The sequence below is a fragment of the Dermacentor albipictus genome, chromosome 4, assembly GCF_038994185.2.
Source record: "Dermacentor albipictus isolate Rhodes 1998 colony chromosome 4, USDA_Dalb.pri_finalv2, whole genome shotgun sequence".
Taxonomy (NCBI): domain Eukaryota; kingdom Metazoa; phylum Arthropoda; class Arachnida; order Ixodida; family Ixodidae; genus Dermacentor; species Dermacentor albipictus.
In genome coordinates, this window is record NC_091824.1 from 167,570,971 (window position 1) to 167,590,154 (window position 19,184).

A 19,184-nucleotide genomic window follows, 5' to 3' on the forward strand; every position below is an offset into this window, starting at 1 on the left:
TGGAACAGCAAGCACCTCAGGGAAAAACATTATGCGGAATAACGTCCACCATACGGAGCGCCTAACTCCCCTACCGCTTCTCCTCCTTCCCTCGGATTGTGTCCTACGGAGGAGGTCAGTCGCGCTCCATAAAACATGGATGCAAGCAAGTACGTCGCCGAAGACGAGCCCCTCAGGTTAGGTCAACTTTATCACGTTACACTGCATAAACTCGTACCCAACTCATAAGAGCCATCACAGCACTCTTCCGTCGCCTTCCAAGGTCGATACGATGCCACCAACCACAGCAAGAATACAAAACAATGATGGAGCCATCAGCCTCACCATCTCCACACTATTCCTAATCCCAATTATGGTCCAGTGACACATAGAGCATTCGAATCGCAAAGGCTCTTGGTACACACCAAAACTACCCTTCAGAATGGAGTGTCAGCCTGACCTACGCGAAGTTGCCAGAGGGATTTGCTGCCATCGGCTTTTTCTGCAGAACGAGCGTGCTCACGCTCTTGACCGGGAAGGGGACCTACAAGGCCCTTTGAAACAGTTCAACCGAGAATCAGGTGTATATTAGTCGCAAATAGAATACTGGTGCACCACTCTTTTCGCGTCCGTTTTTGTCAGGAGAGCAGTCACGAGAATTTTACGCCTGCTGCGCACATTTAATGCAGTCATTTCGTGCAGCCAATTTCAGGCAATCTCTCTGCAACAGATAAAAAAGTAAAAAAAAAGAAACGTGCCGGTAGAGGGAGCAACCGTAGGGCCGTGTCTTACGCGCACGCTTACACCAGCTATGCCGCAGGACTACTAACACCGACACGGACTTGGCATGCGCTCACCTGGTGGGCTCATCGAGGAACAACACAGGAGGGTTGTTGACCAACTCTTGGGCAATAGCCAACCGCTTCCGTTGGCCGCCCGATAGGTTTTCTGTTCGAGTGTCGCGGCACTCGCCTAATCCCCACTCGGCGATTGACAGTTCCACCTGTCCGTGCAGCAACAAGAGAGCGCAGCAACAAGGAACACAATGAAGTAACACTTTTATCGATAAATCTCAAGATGTGTCACAAACGTTTTCTTAGGTTGCAACTGCGGCTCAATAATGACCATAGGCAATTCCTGCGATGTAGAGTTGCTTGAGCAGTGCCAGTTAACTCGAATGCTTCTTGATTAAGTGGAGAAAGCGCTTGAATACAAAACTGTCGCCGAGAAAGCACCGAGGAACGTTATCGAGGCACAGCGGTTACTCAAGCTGATGGCTGGCGCTGTCGACCTCACGGTCGCGCAGAGAAGCGTCGACTAAACGTGCGTTTTCAAATAATTCCGAAAGAACTCATACATAGTGCTAAGATTCATTAATTTGTTTTTCACTTACAGAGGCGCTTCTAGAGCCACATGTGGCAGATTACTTGTAAGCCGAGCAACAGCCAACAATATACACAAACTGCAACAGTAGCTAATTAGTTCTTACACTTCGAGTGCACAATTGAAGCCGGCCAGTATTAAAGTGACGTCCATTTACTATCTAACCTCCGGCTCATCATCAGTTTCCACATATCCAGCCCCAAATGCGCAACACAATGCGTTCGCATACGAAGTTGTTCTGTCGAAAAGTGTGTCACAAATTCTTTTCGGAAAAGCAAAACACGAAGCAACATAGCGTATTGCCGTACATATTACGCAAGGATATCTAAAGAAATGGTATTTTTTCTTGGGACTTGTGACAAGTGTACTTGGCTTTAGCACACTCTAATTGTGCATGTAAGTGCTTTAACTTCGATAATCAAGAAGTTAATTTAACGATGGTGTTTGTCATGTAATCATTGACTTCTGTTAGTTCTGTAAATAGTTTCCAGCTCTGTAGCTCATCAAGCTCAAGGGGCGGATTTGCGTTATCTGACACAGGTGAGATTGAAGACAGCATGTGCAGTTAAAAGAAAATTGATGGAACAGTTGGTTAGAATGTTGGCTTGTGCTGCCTACAGGTATACGACGTCTAGCCTAGCTGCGCTCATAATAAACTTCGCATTTTGGACGGCGTCTTACCACCTTTCCAGCGCTGCTCTGCATGAAAGGCAAAACGAAAAAAAGGAAATGTGTGTCGTAAGCGTTATTATTGCAACGAAGAAATATTGTTAGCAAGACAATTACCACGGCCAGAAACTCAAGTGGCATCAGCGCAATCAATGACACAAACTTCGCCGAACATAAGTGGCCGTAATCAGCAACATGTCGGTGACCTAGCAGCGCAGTTTTTTTTACGAACACTAGGTGACCAGTAGTTACCATCTCCTCTTTGGCAATTTTCGACAACGTAGGCATGCGCAGTTCGACACTCATAGAGATGGCCTCATAAACAGTCAGAGCAGGTAGAAGGCGATCCTCCTGCATCACATAGCAGCTCTGCTTGTTGAACAGTGCCTGGTCGCGCACGTTGCCGTTGATTTGGACTTCACCTTTGTAGCTCTTGTCGCTGCATATAAAGAAACGACTCACTTCACTTGAGAAACACAGCATAGTTTAGGGTGCCACTGGTATATAGGGCAATATGCTTACAGAGACAGTAGCAGATAGCAGGACAATGAGACAAAGAAATTCTATTTTTTTCGTAAATTGTACAGATCCCATTTGCACTTACTAACAGAATGGCATATTAGAAATATCAGCTACCTTGGTCTCACAAAGTATCTGTATTTACTGAACCAACAAACGCCGTACAGTTACAACGTATTAAGCAAGGTATTCCTTCCTACACTTGTTAACTTTCCAAACCGATTTTGGGGCCCCGTTCCATATTTCTATTATGAGGCCATCACTTAACGAACAAAATTAAAGACACTATGAATCACCGAATAGCCACAGGAATACAGAGACAGCACTTCAGTACATATGCAGCATGCAGACAATGATGACCGGCAAATCTCTTTTTTTTGTCATTCCTATTGCTATATACGTCATCAATGACCCCCACCCCACTCCAACGGCAAATCGTTTCTCTAGCATAATTGGGCTTAATAGGCATCAGCCTACCTGAAAGGCCTATAACTTCTATATTTAAACCGGCCACTATTTCTTCACCAAACAGGCTACGAGCTTCATTTGCGCCTTATTTATAGCACGTAAGTCCGTACAGCAACAGTACAGAGACCGCATATATCATTCAGTGTCCGTCGACTGATACAACCGCTATCGTTGAGTACGTGATCAGGCGTTCTCGGCGATGTATAGGCGACAAAATTAGCGTTGTGTCGGCAGGTGCGGATAAGGTACCCCGTAACTGCCCTGAGATAACTGCTCGATGCCCAACACCTCGCAAGGTTACTGCTGAATGATCTAGCAACACTTGTCTTATCCTGCATTCAGCAGCGAACGGCGATTTCAACATGTGTTTGGCTTGCGCAGTCGCAAAGACCGCGTCACTCCACGTGAATGTTACCACAAGGTTTTCGTTCAAAGGTAATGCTGGCCGCCGTGATTTATTCAACTTCCTGCGACATAAATTGAAAACAGTTCTCGTAAATATGTCGGAATATCGTGTCGCAATGCATACTCAACCACTATGATTACGTGTTCATAACATTGTACGCTACACGCATGTTGTTTTAATATAATTTACTTTTGCTTATGAAAAACGCAGGTCTATAAGGACACTAAGTGTACCCGGGCGAATTCGTATAGCTTAGGCGAAAATAAATTCTGCTTCTATGAAAGGAACGTATCGTGTTGCGTGATTTAAAGGGGATGCGAAGTTATTCGGCGAACTTCTTCAAGGAGCAAAATGTATTTAGGCTGATTATCGCGTGCAAGTTTCCACAGTGCTCGAAGATATAGATGAAAAGCAACCTATAACGTTACTTTATACACTATTGGAAAGCCTCCAGGTGCGTTATTAATATGTAATGCATGATGTCGGCTGCTGCGTCTGAAAAAAAATAGACTGCCTTGGGCAAAATGGCTGTGTTACACATCTAAAGGAGTTTTAATAGATGCATTTTGGAGATTGAGGTTCAGAACAGCCGATCAATACTTACTAAAACCCAGTGAGAAGGTTTAGCAGCGTTGTCTTGCCAGCACCGGAAGGACCCATGATGGCCGTAAGCGTCCCCGGAAGGGCCTCGCCACTTAAGTCGTCCACCAGCGGTTTTAACTCTGGAAAGACCGACGCCGCGTATAAAATAAGAAAACAGATCTCCTTTGCCTGTGACAAGTTAGCGTCGCTAAACAAAGTCCTTTCAATATCAATTCAGAGAATACTTCTCTGACAGTGACAAAGCAGCTTCAGTTGCTTCAGTTCACGTTGTTGACCACCACTACACCATCCAGTATCAGAGTTCTAATTCTGCGCCATCCTACGTTCTAGACATCAATTATTCTTGACATCGGGATAATTGCTTGAGAGCTTACTGCGCATCGCCGCTGTTTATTAGTACTCATTCCCGCTTAAGAAACTTCTGCATGGTGCATTGCCTTCTCTCGTCGCCTAACAATATAATAATGTCGTACACTGGCTGATTTTCGTCACCAAATGTTGAACATTATTAGGAGAAAGGCAAAGAAGGTCAAAAGAATCTGAAGGAATTAAGGAAGATGTTCTCTATTGCTTATAGATGCACATGTTTATTCACTACATTGCGAATCAGCTCATGCGCAGCTGGTACTCATTCTCATTTTGTTGCGCTAGCACTTTTGCACTTGTTCTCATTGCACACTGGAATGCACGCGCTTAGGACACCACAACCAAAGGTCTGCGCTGTAACAAATATTAAGCGCATAGATGCAGCCGTGACAACCGGGGCAAGGAAGATTAGTTCAACTCAATTTTGTTGCAATAAAATGTGTTTTTCAAGTATCCTGAGACACCCTTCGTCCACTTTCCTGCCTTCGTAAACTGTTTTTTGTTGTTGTTGTGGTTGTTGTTGTTGTTGTTCCGTACACCAGGGTGTATTCAGCAGTGTCACAGGAAGAAACTTCATCATTGAGATTTATGAAAATGTCCGTACGAAGTAAGCCGACACCTGTGTGTGGCAGGCGAATGGTTACGTATTACTGGTCGACCACAGTCTATGTACGATCAAAGGCTCTTTGCGAAAGTGACAGAGACGATTAAATTCGATTAACTCTTTCAGAGTCTCTTGGATGCACTGAGCGTCAACTTTAAACTTTTATCGAGTCCGCTGCCAAAATGAGTCTGTATGTTGATGCGTCCACAGTTACACTCGTGTAGATCCCTGTGGACCGAGAGTCCTCTTGTCGAGAGAATTGCAAGTCATAGCAAAACGCGAGCGCTTCCAGCAGCCAACGCTCGTCTGGGGAATGGGAGGACAGGCTAATGCGACTGCTCAGCATGGCGCGTCGCTTAGGAGGAACCTTTAGCTCTGGCCGAACTCCAAAGCGGCCTATCCAAATACATGTAAAACGCAAAACGTTTTTCTGAGATAACCTCTGGACTGATTTTAATGAAATTTGTTGCACTTGAGAGAGAAAGGTATATTCTAGTGACTGTTGGAAGCGAAATTTCGACTTAGATCTTGAATTATTTTAAAAGGATATTCAAATATTCAACCGTTTGAAAAAAATAAAAGCACGAAGTTTACAAGTTCATAGCTCTCCATCAAGAGGAGATATCGCGGTTCTGTAAACGGCATCCATTAGATCATTCAAAGCAGACAAATTCGTTGTATCATTTTACATCTTACGTGAATTTGTTACGTTTGTTACAAGGGTTCTGCAAAAGCTGTAGTTCCATATTACTAAATTTTTTATATTCATGTGTAACATAACAACTTTGTCCGGTTTAGGTATGCTATTAGATGCAATTCACAGAATTGTGACATCACTTTTCGTTGTTGAGTTACAGAGTTGTAAACGTGATAGTTTCGTTTTCTGAAAATTTTTGGTTTTTGTCAATTTTTAATAAACAATTGACGACCCAACTCAATAATAATAACTCGAAAACGAACAGTCACTAGATTTTAAGTTTTTCTTTTAAATGCAGCAAATCTCGTCAAATTTTGCGCCGTGGTTGCCGAGAAAAACGAATTCTCCTTTTCCATGTATTTGGATAGGAGCACCTGAGCTAAACCTTCCTCAAAGGTAGGCTGCACGTTGCGGTCTCACCGCTACTTCACCGCTGATGGAAGCTCTTTGCCACATCGCTCGACGGTTGTTCGACATGTTTACTGGAGAGGAAGCGAACGGGCTTCGATGCGCTTTCGTCTCGTTCGGGCGTCACGACAATATGTTGTCGTGTCAGTATGTCACGACAGGCTTCGCCGATATGGCGAAGCCTGTCAGACTTTTTAGCCGGTGATGATGTTTCATTGAGTTTTGCTTCTTTTCCTTGAACATGCTATTGCGGACAAAAAAAAAGGAAACGCGAACAAGTCAGGGATGACTACCGTGCATTATTTCATTTTCACTTTCAGCATTTCGTGTGATTTCGGAGCGATTTCGGCTTGCACATTTGGCTTGGTGCCTTGACTAACTTTCGCGACCAAATGCGTTTCTGTGCAAAACCCAGTTCGGGGTAGCTGTTCGAAAAAGGTATTAGGCGTTATTGTATCCCGTTAACGTTTTACTTCTGCACTGTAGTAATTTGAAGATGGATCCCTCAGCGTCTTCGATATTCGTTCAGTTATATCAAGCGGCGCGGCACTTTTCGTCTTCCTCGCCAATTCGCACATAAACATAAGCTGTACCCTATACAAAGGAAATCAGCCAATGATGCCATTCACCTCAGGTGACGTAGTTGTGGAGTGACCGTTGTGGAGTTGACGTAGTTGTTCAAGTGACCGTTGTGGAGCAAATAAGTCGATTAGCGATCGCGAAGTGCCTAAACGTATACAATCAGTAAGCAGGGGTGCGACGTATCATATTACGTAGAATACTGAGAGTATTTAATGCCGAGAAGATTTAGAACCAAATTTGTGAGGTATTGATTAGGATGTTATGCTTTTGTCCATGTTGACCTTGTCTGCGTTTTCTCAACTTTCATTGTTCCGGGAGTTTCCTTGAAAAAAGGTTTCCAAGTATGCTTTTCGCGTCAGCGGCAGACTACACCAAGACTAAATTTTACTTTTATAACATTAGGTTACAGTGAGGTGCGCATTCTGGTGCTCTGCTATCGCATTTCCCAAGCTTTTCGATACCAATTTCATATGTTCACTCTTGTATAAGCTCGTAATTATGACGACTCGTGGAAAGCCTGGCAGTTACTCGATAAAGCTAGGTTGTAAAAAATTAGTGGACCAGGTTAAAAACACACTTGCTTTTTACTTGCCGCCAGTGTACAAGTGCGACCGAAATGCATCAACAGAAAGAGGAAGGCTAAACTTACGCTTTCCAGAGTTCACCGTGTAGCTGAGGTTCTTCCAGTTTATGCGGATGCTTTCGAGATTGCGCAGTCCATTCTCTCGAACGCTGCATGTTTGCACTACTGCTCCGCAGCTGTTTGTTGAACCTGTAGACCGACAAAAAATAATAAAAGGAGGTTAAGTGCTGGTAGTATACATGATCTTCTCCTGCATCAAATAACGCTGCTTTGTTTACATCAACAGCAAAAAAGCGGGGCAGGGGGGTGAGGACTGCCAAGGTTACTATTATTGCTTATTTTCTAATACTGTAAGCCTGGTACAGGTTTGTGGAGCGTACGTTGACCATCAAACGCCTTTATAAAAAAGTGCTCGGGACGTCCAAAATTCTTCGTTATACTGGTCACTTCGTTGTAAAGGTTGCGCACCCTACCGCTCGCAATAGAGCTGACTAATCTCGTTAGACAAAAGAGAACCTTTGTTTAACATGAATTCAAGAGAAACATTGTGAAGTAAGTCGCTAATGTTTTGCATGCACACTTTGTCTTAAAGAATGTGCGACTGCAGCCAACCCCGTTGCACCGAGGTTCACAGCATGCCAGGTCCTCAAGCCTCTGTCGCCTCCTTTTCCGTCGAAACTCTTGGTTCGTTTACAGGATCTTCATCACAGTTGCCTTGGTTGACTTTTGCGTCTCTTCCGCCGTAAATGTCTTTGAATACGCCACCGGTCGTCACTTACTATTACATCACCACATCGTTATCAGCTGCGGCGTATTTATCGCCATCACGACCGCTGATGCTTTTCAAGAAGCAACGTACTACGATTTATTCCCGAAGCAAGGCAACATGACTTCTGATATAGGTACGCTGGTCAAGTGCATCGCTAATACCGCCGTTAGCGCTAGCGCAGAGCTCATTTTGGTGGCTCCTGCGGAGGACAGTGGCGGCACCGTTTCGTGCATTTCGTTGTAAAGCAACAAATCAGCCATTGGGGACGCCTAATTACTTCGTTGTAGAGGCGAATTCGTTGTAGTGACCTTCGTTGTAGAAACGTTCACAATACATATAAAAGATAGGAATACAGCCAGGACACAATCAATCCTGCGTTATATCACTTCGCTGTAGAGGCGTTCGACTAATCCACACATAAGTCCGCATTTCTAGCTACAATATTACACCGAAAAAAATAAAACTGGGAAACAGGAGAAAAAAAAAGAACAGGAAGCAAAATGCAAAAGCAAGATGCAAAATGAAAAGACCGCAGATGAGTTCTGTGTCTTTTTTCTTTCTTTTTTCGCCTCAGTGCTCCCTTCGGTTGATAGTCGGCGTTCCTGTTGTCCACTTCTCTTGTGTCCTGTATGCACGCCTCACCTTTTTTGCATAATGAAAGGACCGACTTCGCTGCCGCTGCAGGGGCGTTTGTCAGTACCATTATTTGGGCCACTAAAGGCAGCACCGTACCACCTGAATGTTCTCTTAAGCTTGAAATGCTTTAACATTTCTCAGCAGATGCGCTTCTTCGGTGAACGGTCTCAAATGATTTTGTAAACTTTTTTCCATAAGAACCAGCCGGCAAGCAGAGAAAACTGTAAAAAAAAAAGAATTTGCTTGCAAACTTTTTGTTCAACCCGCTCGCTTTCACCACACATACAGGCCATGATGCTGCATCCCGTTTGGTAGACGACTTCTCGATTCGCGAGTGAAAGAAGCTTACCGGAAATCAGGGGCCGCATTCACGATCATTCCGGGCCGCATTCACGATCATTCTCGTTAATTCGTAAGTGGCGTTTACCATTGACCGGCCACCGGCGCTATGCCCGACATTACGGTTGGCTCACATCTGCCCTTACGAACTATTTTAATGCTGAGTAAACGCGTGGCCTAAAGCGTGCGTCAATAAGCAGGTGACGGTGACGCCAATGAGTGAGAGGTGGCGCCACGTGATGAGTGTATAAAAGGAGCGTATAAGATAAAAAAATTACCAACTCTTCCCCTAATGGAAGACGGGGGTAAGCGAAGCTTGCCCTGCGTGCACCTGACCTTCGTCATGGTTAGGTAACTCACAGGTAACGGTGCCGGTTTGTTTCAGCTTCCCGCTCCCTCAGCTCCCTCATTTCTGTCGGATCGCCTGGGCTCGGGCGGCTCTAATGGCTGGATGGAGGCACCGAAGGCGAGCCCTTTCACGCATAGAGTTTCCTACAAAAATTACTAAAGGGAACTCTGGCGCTGCAGTCGTTGTCCTACCATGGGAATGATGGGAAGTACATGGATTTGTCTGATCTTTGTGCTTGTGGATTCAAACGTTCTTGTGACTTTGTATATTATGCTATATAAATCTTATTGTCGTATATTTCAGCGCAATCTATATTCTTCGAAGTGCAGAAGACGCCGGGAACGCGAACAAGTGCTATTAATTGCAACGATTGACCTCGTCCAGGTGGTCAAATCGAAACGCGCCAAGCGTCTCACGGCACTGGCATGCCCGCGATAAATTCATAAGGGCATTTCATTGACTTGTCGATACCTGAAGATATCAGTAAACTACGGGAAGTGTTTCAAAAGTTAGCGTATGACGATGAACTGTTGTTATTGATGGGTGCCCTTGCCAAAATGAAAGTTTTGTAATCTCAACCGCAAGCTCTAATCGCAGTGGTGGGAAAGTGAATATTGTGATGGTGGTAGCAGTGTGTATTGATGTATTTGTTGATTGTCTGGAAATAAAGAAAAAATGCATCCGTGGCTTAATGGTTTCAATATCAGGCTTCTGTGCTAGAGTCCCTGTGTTCGAATCCCACCGTCGAGCAATTTTAATGATGTTTATTTAGTTTTTCATAGCGCAATCTACTGTTGAAAATGGCGAGTTTACAAAGTCAAAAAGCCGTTTGAAGCCAAAAGGACGAAGTTTAGGCAAATCCATGTACTTCCCATAATTCCCATGCTAGGACAACCACTCCCATTGCAGTTCCCGTAGACACTAGCGCCAGAGTTCCCTCTAGTAATTTTTGTGGGAAACTCTATGCTTTCACGGGCGAGTTCTCACCGCCGCTCGTCGAACGCTGTCGGTTCCTCGGGGGAACGCACAACGCGTGGCCGTCCCAACCGTTTTCCGAAACTGAACTGAACGGAAACGAAGCAGGCGCAGCGCGCGCGCCACCCTTTCCTGCCCTTTCCCTTCCCGGCGGAAGGGAAACGGCTCTGATTGGCTGCACACACGGCTTGAGCCCTCGCCTGTGAAGCTGGAATCCTTGCTAATGGCTCACGCTCGGGAGCCGGCGCAGCTGTCAACTCATGAAACCGCCCTTTCGCAGCTGCCCTGTTCTGGAAGCAACTGCGTTTTAGCGGGACCAGACCACCACCGAAACTTGTGGGCCAATACAAGCTTCGCTTGAAAAGCTGTCGAATTGAATGCCGCTGAGCGCTCCTACGTGTGCCGCTCTCGCGGCTGCACTCCGTGCCGTGCTAGTCCAGTGCCCAGCCATCGACAGCAACGTCCCACAGATGTGCGACGCGGCTCTCGCCGCGCAGGAAGCTCTGCTTCACCACGACTAGGCGCGTCACCGCGCCTAATAAGCGAATGTCAACAACTTGCCCACGCGCGCAGTCTGGGCAGCCGCCGCCGCGTCTCTTTCACCCTTCTTTCAATTCCCTCCCCCTCATGTGCAGCGCGGTTGAGGTGTCCTCATCTGAGAGACAGTTACTGCACTGCACTTTACCCCAATTTTTCCTTCCACCAACAAGAGCCTCTCTCTCCTACGTGTTTTGAATTCCTCGCGGTCAAGCAACCGCGTTGAGACGCTTGGCGCGTTTTCATTTTGCCTTACCAAGACGTAGTTAAAACGCACTGTAGAGCTTGCGTGGACAAGGAACGCGCAAGAAAAAAAAAACTTTTCACCAAAGCCATTATAATGCTTTCGCATTCCCACACGTAAGCAGTGTTAATTGTCTCTGCCGAATTTTTAGCTTAAGATCATTTTATGAAGATGAATTGCGGTTGCTTTATCATGAATTTTACCAGTAAATGAACACTCGCCAAACTTTGTCCTATTCTAAAGCGGTGGCTACGTACGGAGATATTGAAGTACTGGCAGCGAGGACTTACGGAGTCGCCATCTGTCGGAAGCACCTCGCTTGCGTAGTATGAGGGATGACGTGGCGCGCTCCTCATAGGTTTGGCTTACGGCGCTCAGTAAAAACACCACGCGGCAGCCCACCTAGACATCCCTGTCAGTACTCTCGAAACGACAGGGCTTTTTTGTTGTTGTTGTCAAAATAGTAATCTTGGGCAAACAGAAAGCACAGAATGGTTTACAGACGCTCTCTCATTATCGAATACGTACAGAATACGTTTCGGCCAAAACCCAGCTCAGTGAATTCACTCATGATATCATCCAGGCCCTCGATGCAGGAGATCAAATTGACGCAATATTTATTGATTTTTTTAAATGCTTTTCACACTGTGTCACACTCAAATTGTTGAAAAAGCTCATTGTTATCCTTAACAACCAAGCATTAGTTAACTGGATTTCTTGTTTTTTATCCAATAGGTCTCAGTACGTACTCTTTATGTATTCTCAATCCTTCACTTGCAATGTAACTTCTGGGGCGCTTCAAGATTCAGGTCCGCTTCTGTTTTTGATTTTAATAAATGATCTACCAAGTAATACTCCTGTTAAAATCCGTATGCACGCAGATTGCGTTTTGTATCATACGATTAAAACTCCTCATTATCACGTTATCCTTAATGATTCATTTGTATCGCTTCAATCATGGTGTGAGACTTGCCAGATGCAAATCAACTTAAGAAAAACTGCATCTATGTCATTTACCAAACGTTCTTTCCCTTATCCGTTTACCTCTTCGTATAATTGCTGCACTCTAGGAGGTGTTTCACAGTATAAACATCTAGGTCTTCTATTCACTCATGATTTTTCTTGGTCACATCACATCGAACTCATGTGCAATTGTTCGCTTAGAAGGTTAGGCTACTTGAAATGCACATTACGTACAGCCCCACTTAGCACACAACTCCTCACATATAAAACACTGGTTCATCCAATACTAAACTATGGCTCTGTGGTATGGAACGCACACAGAATATCTGACGTCAACAAAATTGGACCTGTCCAGAAGAAAGCTATACGCTTCATTTATCGTCGCATTGACAGGTATTTTCGACCCCGTTCCCATCTTCTTAGTCTTCAAATTACCAGTCTCTCTTCCGGTCATTAAATTGAATCTTTGAAGTTTCTTTACACTCAAATTAACCTCCCACGATGTTCCCTACTCAGCAAATACATCGCACCCGCTAGAAGCACAATCATCATATATCACCATGAGTTGAATATGTGAACTTTTCACCATCACACTGATCCGTTTAAATACAGTTGTTTTGTCCGTTCTATGGAATTGTGGAATGATCTGGCTGGTTATGCAAGATCTTTACCACTCCATGGATTTTTATTGTATATTACTAATCATTGATATTCAGTGCTCTTTTTATGATTTTCCATGTACTGTATTTCTCCCCTTCTGCAATAGACCTTCGGGGCTGCGGCATGTTGAAATAAATAAATAAATAAATAAATAAATAAATAAATAAATAAATAAATAAATACAAGTCAAACGAATGCAGGTTATGCGGCTCAAGAGCAACTCCAGCATGTGTTCTGGGAATGCAATGGGCTGACGAGTAGCAGTGGGGAGACAGCTTCTAGCGAAGGCCTCCACGCGCGTTGGTGTGCTATGTTGCTCAGCTCAGCCCCTGAAGATCAACTGTGGGCGGTCCAGCGGGCCAACGAGGCCGCCAGAGCCCAAGGGATCGTGGCAGACGCCTAGACAGGATGAAGCCTATACTATTAACTTGCGGGACAAAACGTATTTAGCACCACCATCAACACAAACATGAGCATATGTCATGCATTTTCCCTAATGTGCTTCTTACCGTTCCCTTTCTATTCCTGTAAGCTTGCCAGTACCAGCGGCCGTGCCAGTACCTAGCATCAACAAGTTCATACATCACAGCATCATGAGATTAGCAGGGCAGCGTGCATGGGCGGGCGTCTCACTGCGCGCTTTCTGCTACTCGCTGAACATCACAGCCCCGACGCCACAGCATAAATCTTCCTCGCGAAAGTGCTTGCTGCAAGCCCAAGTTGTAGCCGATGGCCGCTCACCGGTTCTAAGTTTCGCCATCCAAGCTGCACGCAGCTTCTTTTCCTGTAGGTACGTGTGAAGGATGACACCGAACTTCGTTGCGTACATCCGGCACTGCGACCCCGAGCCGTATATAGCCTACCACGTTGGACGCCTTCCAAAGTAGCCACTATCTATCAGTGCTTTGAGGACGTGGCCGCTGTGTCCACGTGGTCCCTCATACCATGTCACGCCGACGGCGGCGCCAGCTTTTCAAGTGGTATAGCTCGCCCCCAATTGAGTAAATAAATATATAAACAATGATTACTAAATTAATTATAATAAATATAATTATGTATCGTGGACGTTCGTGACACCAAAGAGTCGTTTGCTTCAAAACTAAAATACGCCCCACATTGTGCGCTCTGGAGTAGATGCTGGTGATGTATCTGAAGGCTATTGTGCAATACGCGAAAGGGCAGGCGAGACCATGTCCGGCAAGGCCTGCGTACGTGACACCGATATCGTAAGCCGCACGCCAAGCTTCCGCCTTGCGTGTATGTCGCCGCTCTTCAGAACTTGATACTCTTGCGAGATCCACTCTAACCAAGCAGTGTGCCCTTTTTATTCACGGAAGGCACGATTTGAAAGCGGCAGGCGCGACGGCACGTTGCAAGCCCTGGTTGGTGCGTGCAGCACGGTAATACTTCTGTCTGGTGCAACTGCGCGGTTGGTTCGAGCGCATTGATAGACGTTTTTTGCGAGCTAGGCGGTGCTTGACGAACGTAATAAAGACATACATAATAAAATAAAGGCACTCCTTACGTGGCCGCTATTGTTAAAGAAGCTGCTTTCTTGGATTCGCCAGTGTGCAGCCGATGAAGCAGGTTGTGACCTTTGGCAGTGAAAAGGAGGAGGGGCAGTGCCCCTTAACCCCTCCCGCATGGTAAGTACGCCTGCGCCAAGTTGACTGCGTCCCCTAACCACAGAAAAGTAATTGCATAACTAATAGAATATACCAGTGATTCTATATTACACCGTACTTGGTTACGTAGCTTTGATGTAAAACGAATTTCTTTTTCCCTTGAGATGGTGAAAATATGAATGACCTTATCTTAAACTTTGTGAGAACCTTTCCTATTTTTTCTTTCTTTTTTCTCGTCTCTTTCACTACCTCAGTGCATGCATTTCTGGAGTCTTTCAAATTATGACATCTTGACGGGCACGCTATCGTATGTGCGAAGTTGCGTAATAGCAAGCACTCCGAAACGCTTAGGTAACGTGCGAAGAAAGATATGGCGAGTGTTTCTTGCAGCAGGAAACTCAAGGACAGTTCATCACATAGATTACAAAATACGAACTATGTCAAGTGGCCAGAGCTGCTATTGACCAGTGGATGCAGGAGCTTCACACGCAGGCTAGAGGAAAAAAGGCACTCAGTAAGGATTCAAGACGGCAAGGCTACGTGAAAAAAAAAATAAACGTTAAGATGACGTTTCACTTCGTGAACGTGGGTGACGCGCAAGCGTATGTGTGCTACAGCGCGCACGACGCTATCGGCCCTCGGTGCGCCTGTTTCAAAAATTTAAAAGAAGTGACCACAGGCAGCAAGAAATAATAATAATAATAATAATAATAATAATAATAATAATAATAATAATAGATAAACAAACAAACAAAACCGGTTGATTGATTTCGCGACTGCTTCGAGCTAAGTTTTCAGCGTAACAAAAACAGAAAAAGTGCCAAGGAATTTGGCGTCGAAGACCCCAGTGAAACCTGTTTGGTGATAAACAGTGAAAATAAAGTAATGCCTGGAAAAGAAGAGCAGAAGTTCACTTCGACGAAGCATGTATATATACAGAAACACTCAACGATCCTAGGCGGTTTATAATAGTCACCCTATATCAAACAAGTGTCTAGACTCTGAGCTTCAACTTTATTTAGTGCGTGAGAGAATATTCCAAGGTGATAAAATACGTGAAAGAACATCAACTCATTAGAATGCGAACCACCCTTCGGACGACACCCGACTGTCCTGCACGGCCACGTGACCAAGCTAAGCAAAGCTTTCCTGATGTAGGGTCACCTTCAGGAGGAATTATTATTGAGCTAGTTGGTCGTCGTTGCCCACTTTGTTCTTTGTATCCGCTATTAATTTGGGATAATCTGAACCATAGTTATAGGATCACCTATTTTTCCCATCGCATGGTACATTGGAGAAAGCGAAAAGAGCGAATGAAAACTAGAGAGAGAAAAATACAGTACTTCCCAAAAACTCTGCCCTCATGAAAAAAAAAAAGGCATGCACGCAGCTCTTTGATGCGATAGTCATTTAAGTAGCACACTTTTCTCATTCTTTATCAATAACTTGTAACGGTTTGGGGTGCGTTTCTTTTCAAGAACAAGTACGTATAAAAACGAATGCAGCTTGGCTTATCTTCTTTTTCCTGGTATTCATTTTCAAGCTGCAGTTCTATTAGCGATCTTGGCTGCGTGCTCGGAGAAAATTAAATAAATTACATTATGGGGTTTTAGGTGCCAAAACCCCGATCCGATTATGAGGCACGGCGTAGTGGGGGACTCTGGATCAATTTTGACCACCTTGTTCTTTAACTGGCACCTAAATCTAAGTACACTGGTGTTTCTTTTTTTTTTTCATTTCGCCCTCATCTAAATGCGGCCGCTGTGGCCAGGATTCGATCCCGCAATCTCGTGTTTAGCAACGCAACACCAAAGTCACTAAACAACCATGGCGGGACAAAGAAAATGGCGCTCTTGCATGTATTTTCGCACACATTTGCAAATCCCCGAGCAAAAATTACATATGCTCCATTACAAATGCGCGTGTACATGCGCTTACTTCAGAAAAAAGGAAAGATGCGAATATGGTAGCACGGCTGCTCAGGCAACAGGGCACTCGAGAGAGTCTCAGTTATCTCGAACAAAACCTCTGCAGGAAAACAGAACGCATTTGAGGTATACATACATTTGAGGTATACATTTGAGGTATACTGACAAAGTCGAAAAGTTACATTTAGCTAGGGAATCGGGTGCAGTTGTTGGAAGCACGTGCTTTTGTTTCTCCATTTCACTTATGCATTGAGGTGCTATGAGCGATGAAAATTACTAGAAAAAAATAATGCCTATCAACATGGCAAAAGTGAAAAGGAAGTAAATCTTGAATTACGTGCATGATGTCATAAATATGAGCGAGCTTGAAAAAAAAAAGTAGGAAAAAATTGGTACTTTTCATTCAACGGAGGACCAGACAGGCGCAGGCACCTCTTCGTCGAGGTGCAGAATGAAAGCAAGTTGCGTGATCGTTTGCCCAGAATTGGTAAAAACTCACTAAACACAAGTTTCGAAATAGACAAGGCAGCTGTATACGAACCATTCGTGTAGCTGGTTCTTTCAACGCCACGGAAAATGCCACACAAGGAACCGTCGGTCGTACAGGTGTCGGAGAGTCGGTAGGACGCCGTCGCAGGAAGCAAATCACCGGAAACCATCGCGATCACGCACGAGAAGGAGCGACAAAAACACCGCGGTGGCTGATCCCGTCCTAACCGGAGCCGCGCGGCCGGTCCCTCAGTCTTCACGGCGGAGTTCGACGGTGCCTCGCAGAACGGCTGCTCGCCGGCCGCTCGACGACCCGGACCGTCGTTCGCGCTGTGGCCACGCGACAACCACAAACGAAGCGAATATAATCAAACAAAAATAATGAAAACTAGCGTGCACGCGACTTCGACGGTTGAGACGAGGGGAAGGGTTGGTGGAATCGTTGCAACACCTTTTTGGCTTCGTCCCAGCGCCGATAATAAGTGCGCCAAAAACGAAACGAGTATAGACAGAAGGCGTACATACAACCGGCGCCAATGAGAAAGCACGCAATGTATCCGAGGCAAAACCGGGAGGCTCGGCCTTCGTGCCGACGTCACGCGTTCGGCACGAAGGTGAGCGGAGCGCCGGTCTCCGCCGCTGGGCAAGAGAGGAGTATCCGAGGCGACGGCGGGAACTTACATGCACGCACCGTTGACGTGCCGGTGGAAAGTGTGGTTGGGGTCAGCGGGCTGGGCGCTTATTCCCCGCACTGACCGCCGGGGTGTGGCTCACCCGAAACGTGGGCAGCTTGCTCCTCCTCTCTTGTTTGTCTTTGAGTTACACTAGGCGCATTCTCGCACACCACGCTAAGCGCGAGCTCTGCACGCTGCGTACTTGAACTCGCGTGGAAGCCCGCGGGTTTGTCGAGTTGTCCTCGACTGTTTTACCGCTTCGGCGGGAGGGCATACATGGACGAGTAGCCGACACAGCTGGCCGTGGGGCATCTGCACTTGCCGTGACTTGAACTACGCCGCAGTGCGGAATTTACAGGTTAGGTCGGTCAATCAGATTTCGTATTTTCAAATATGCTCGACCTTTTCAAATGTTCAAAGTCGGAAGGCGCACAGGCACCACCGGCAAATAGCGATACGATCGATGGGTCAACAGCCAATCGTTGGCCGCTGTTGCGCGTGGGAAGGTTGGTGAATTTGGCCTTCAATTAGTGTCAGCCGTATAGCTTCGCAGACGCTGCACGCTTCTAGTGAAACTGAAGCGTACCGTGTAAGCAATAATATATTGTGCCCCTAGATCAAGGTTTCTCGGTCCCACGAAGCGGGCGTCCAGTAAATAAGTAGTGACGGTTTTATTTTATGCACCTCGCACGAAATTACATATCGAGCAACCTGTGTTTCAAGGACCCTCGCCAGCGCTGCGAGTAAGTTACTGACGCTTTGCCTCGTATAATTGGGCCAGCCGCAGTGGAGCCTTGCACTTTTGCAGACAGGTACACGAGGTCGCCGGCAGTAGCAGCGGTATCGGTAATGCGCGGAAATATCTAGACATTTTATATACGCAGCACACAGGCTACAAAAACAGCGCGTCAATCTTTGTCTTTATTATTATTTGTATGAGCACTCAAGGAGATATTGACCCCGAAATATGATACCAGCTACTACTTTTCGCTTGGGTGACATGCACCATATATCACAAATGTCACATAATATTCGATACACAAAGGTTTTGAAAAATGTACATTACAAAATGACACATTATAAATTTACTCATGTTGAGCATCAGGAACACCGCGGACACAGTGCAATTACAGAAATGACATTAGAGATAAATTGAATAGTAAAATTATCCTCTATAAATGTTGCAAACGCTACAATTGCAGTACAGATAGTCAAAATGTCACATGAGAGAAAAATGCATACAATATACATAACTACAATATGCGTACGTGCAGTGAGTGTTTTCACCCGGTGAAACTCAGTATTTCTCCGCAATATCAGTGACCTCTAAAAACACTTTAAAAGCAGTGAGCGCATGATTTGATGCCTATTTCTTGGCTACCGTCCAAACAGCTTCTTTCGGATCATTGGCCTTCGATCTAGTCTCATAAGTTTTGTCGCCAATGGGTTTATCTGGTCATAGTATTTGTCGAATTTTAAAAGCAGACGTTGTACATATTCATCTGAGCTTCCAGATTCGCAGTGAGGGCTTTCCGCTTGGTCCATACGACGTAAAATCTTTTTTTGTGTACGGGGTACCCAGTCTCGGGAGGTGAATAACTGTTTAGAGATGCCTGTCGAGCTCTACCGGTATGTGAAATTCAACAAGGGGATCAATATTCTCAATATCTTTAAATCTTCTCAGTTTCATCGAACCACGCTCTTCTGATATTTACTGTAGATACGTATC

The 19,184-nt window shown here is 45.3% G+C and overlaps 1 protein-coding gene across 2 annotated transcripts in view; it reads right to left on the reverse strand.

Moving 5' to 3' along the window:
- The window catches only part of LOC135910050 (ATP-binding cassette sub-family G member 1-like), a 103,120-nt gene extending 85,808 nt beyond the window's left edge, over positions 1–17,312 (reverse strand). Inside the window, exons 1-5 of one of the 2 annotated variants that reach the window (XM_065442007.2) lie at positions 16,834–17,312; positions 7,334–7,456; positions 4,029–4,146; positions 2,284–2,470; positions 837–982 (exon numbers count right to left, since the gene is read on the reverse strand). In XM_065442007.2, coding sequence (XP_065298079.1) covers positions 837–982; positions 2,284–2,470; positions 4,029–4,146; positions 7,334–7,456; positions 16,834–16,951 — 692 coding nt within the window. In that variant the 5' untranslated portion in view covers positions 16,952–17,312. The remainder of the gene's footprint in view (positions 1–836; positions 983–2,283; positions 2,471–4,028; positions 4,147–7,333; positions 7,457–16,833) is intronic. The other variant, XM_065442006.2, reaches the window with a different exon arrangement.
- Positions 17,313–19,184: the final 1,872 nt, after the last annotated feature.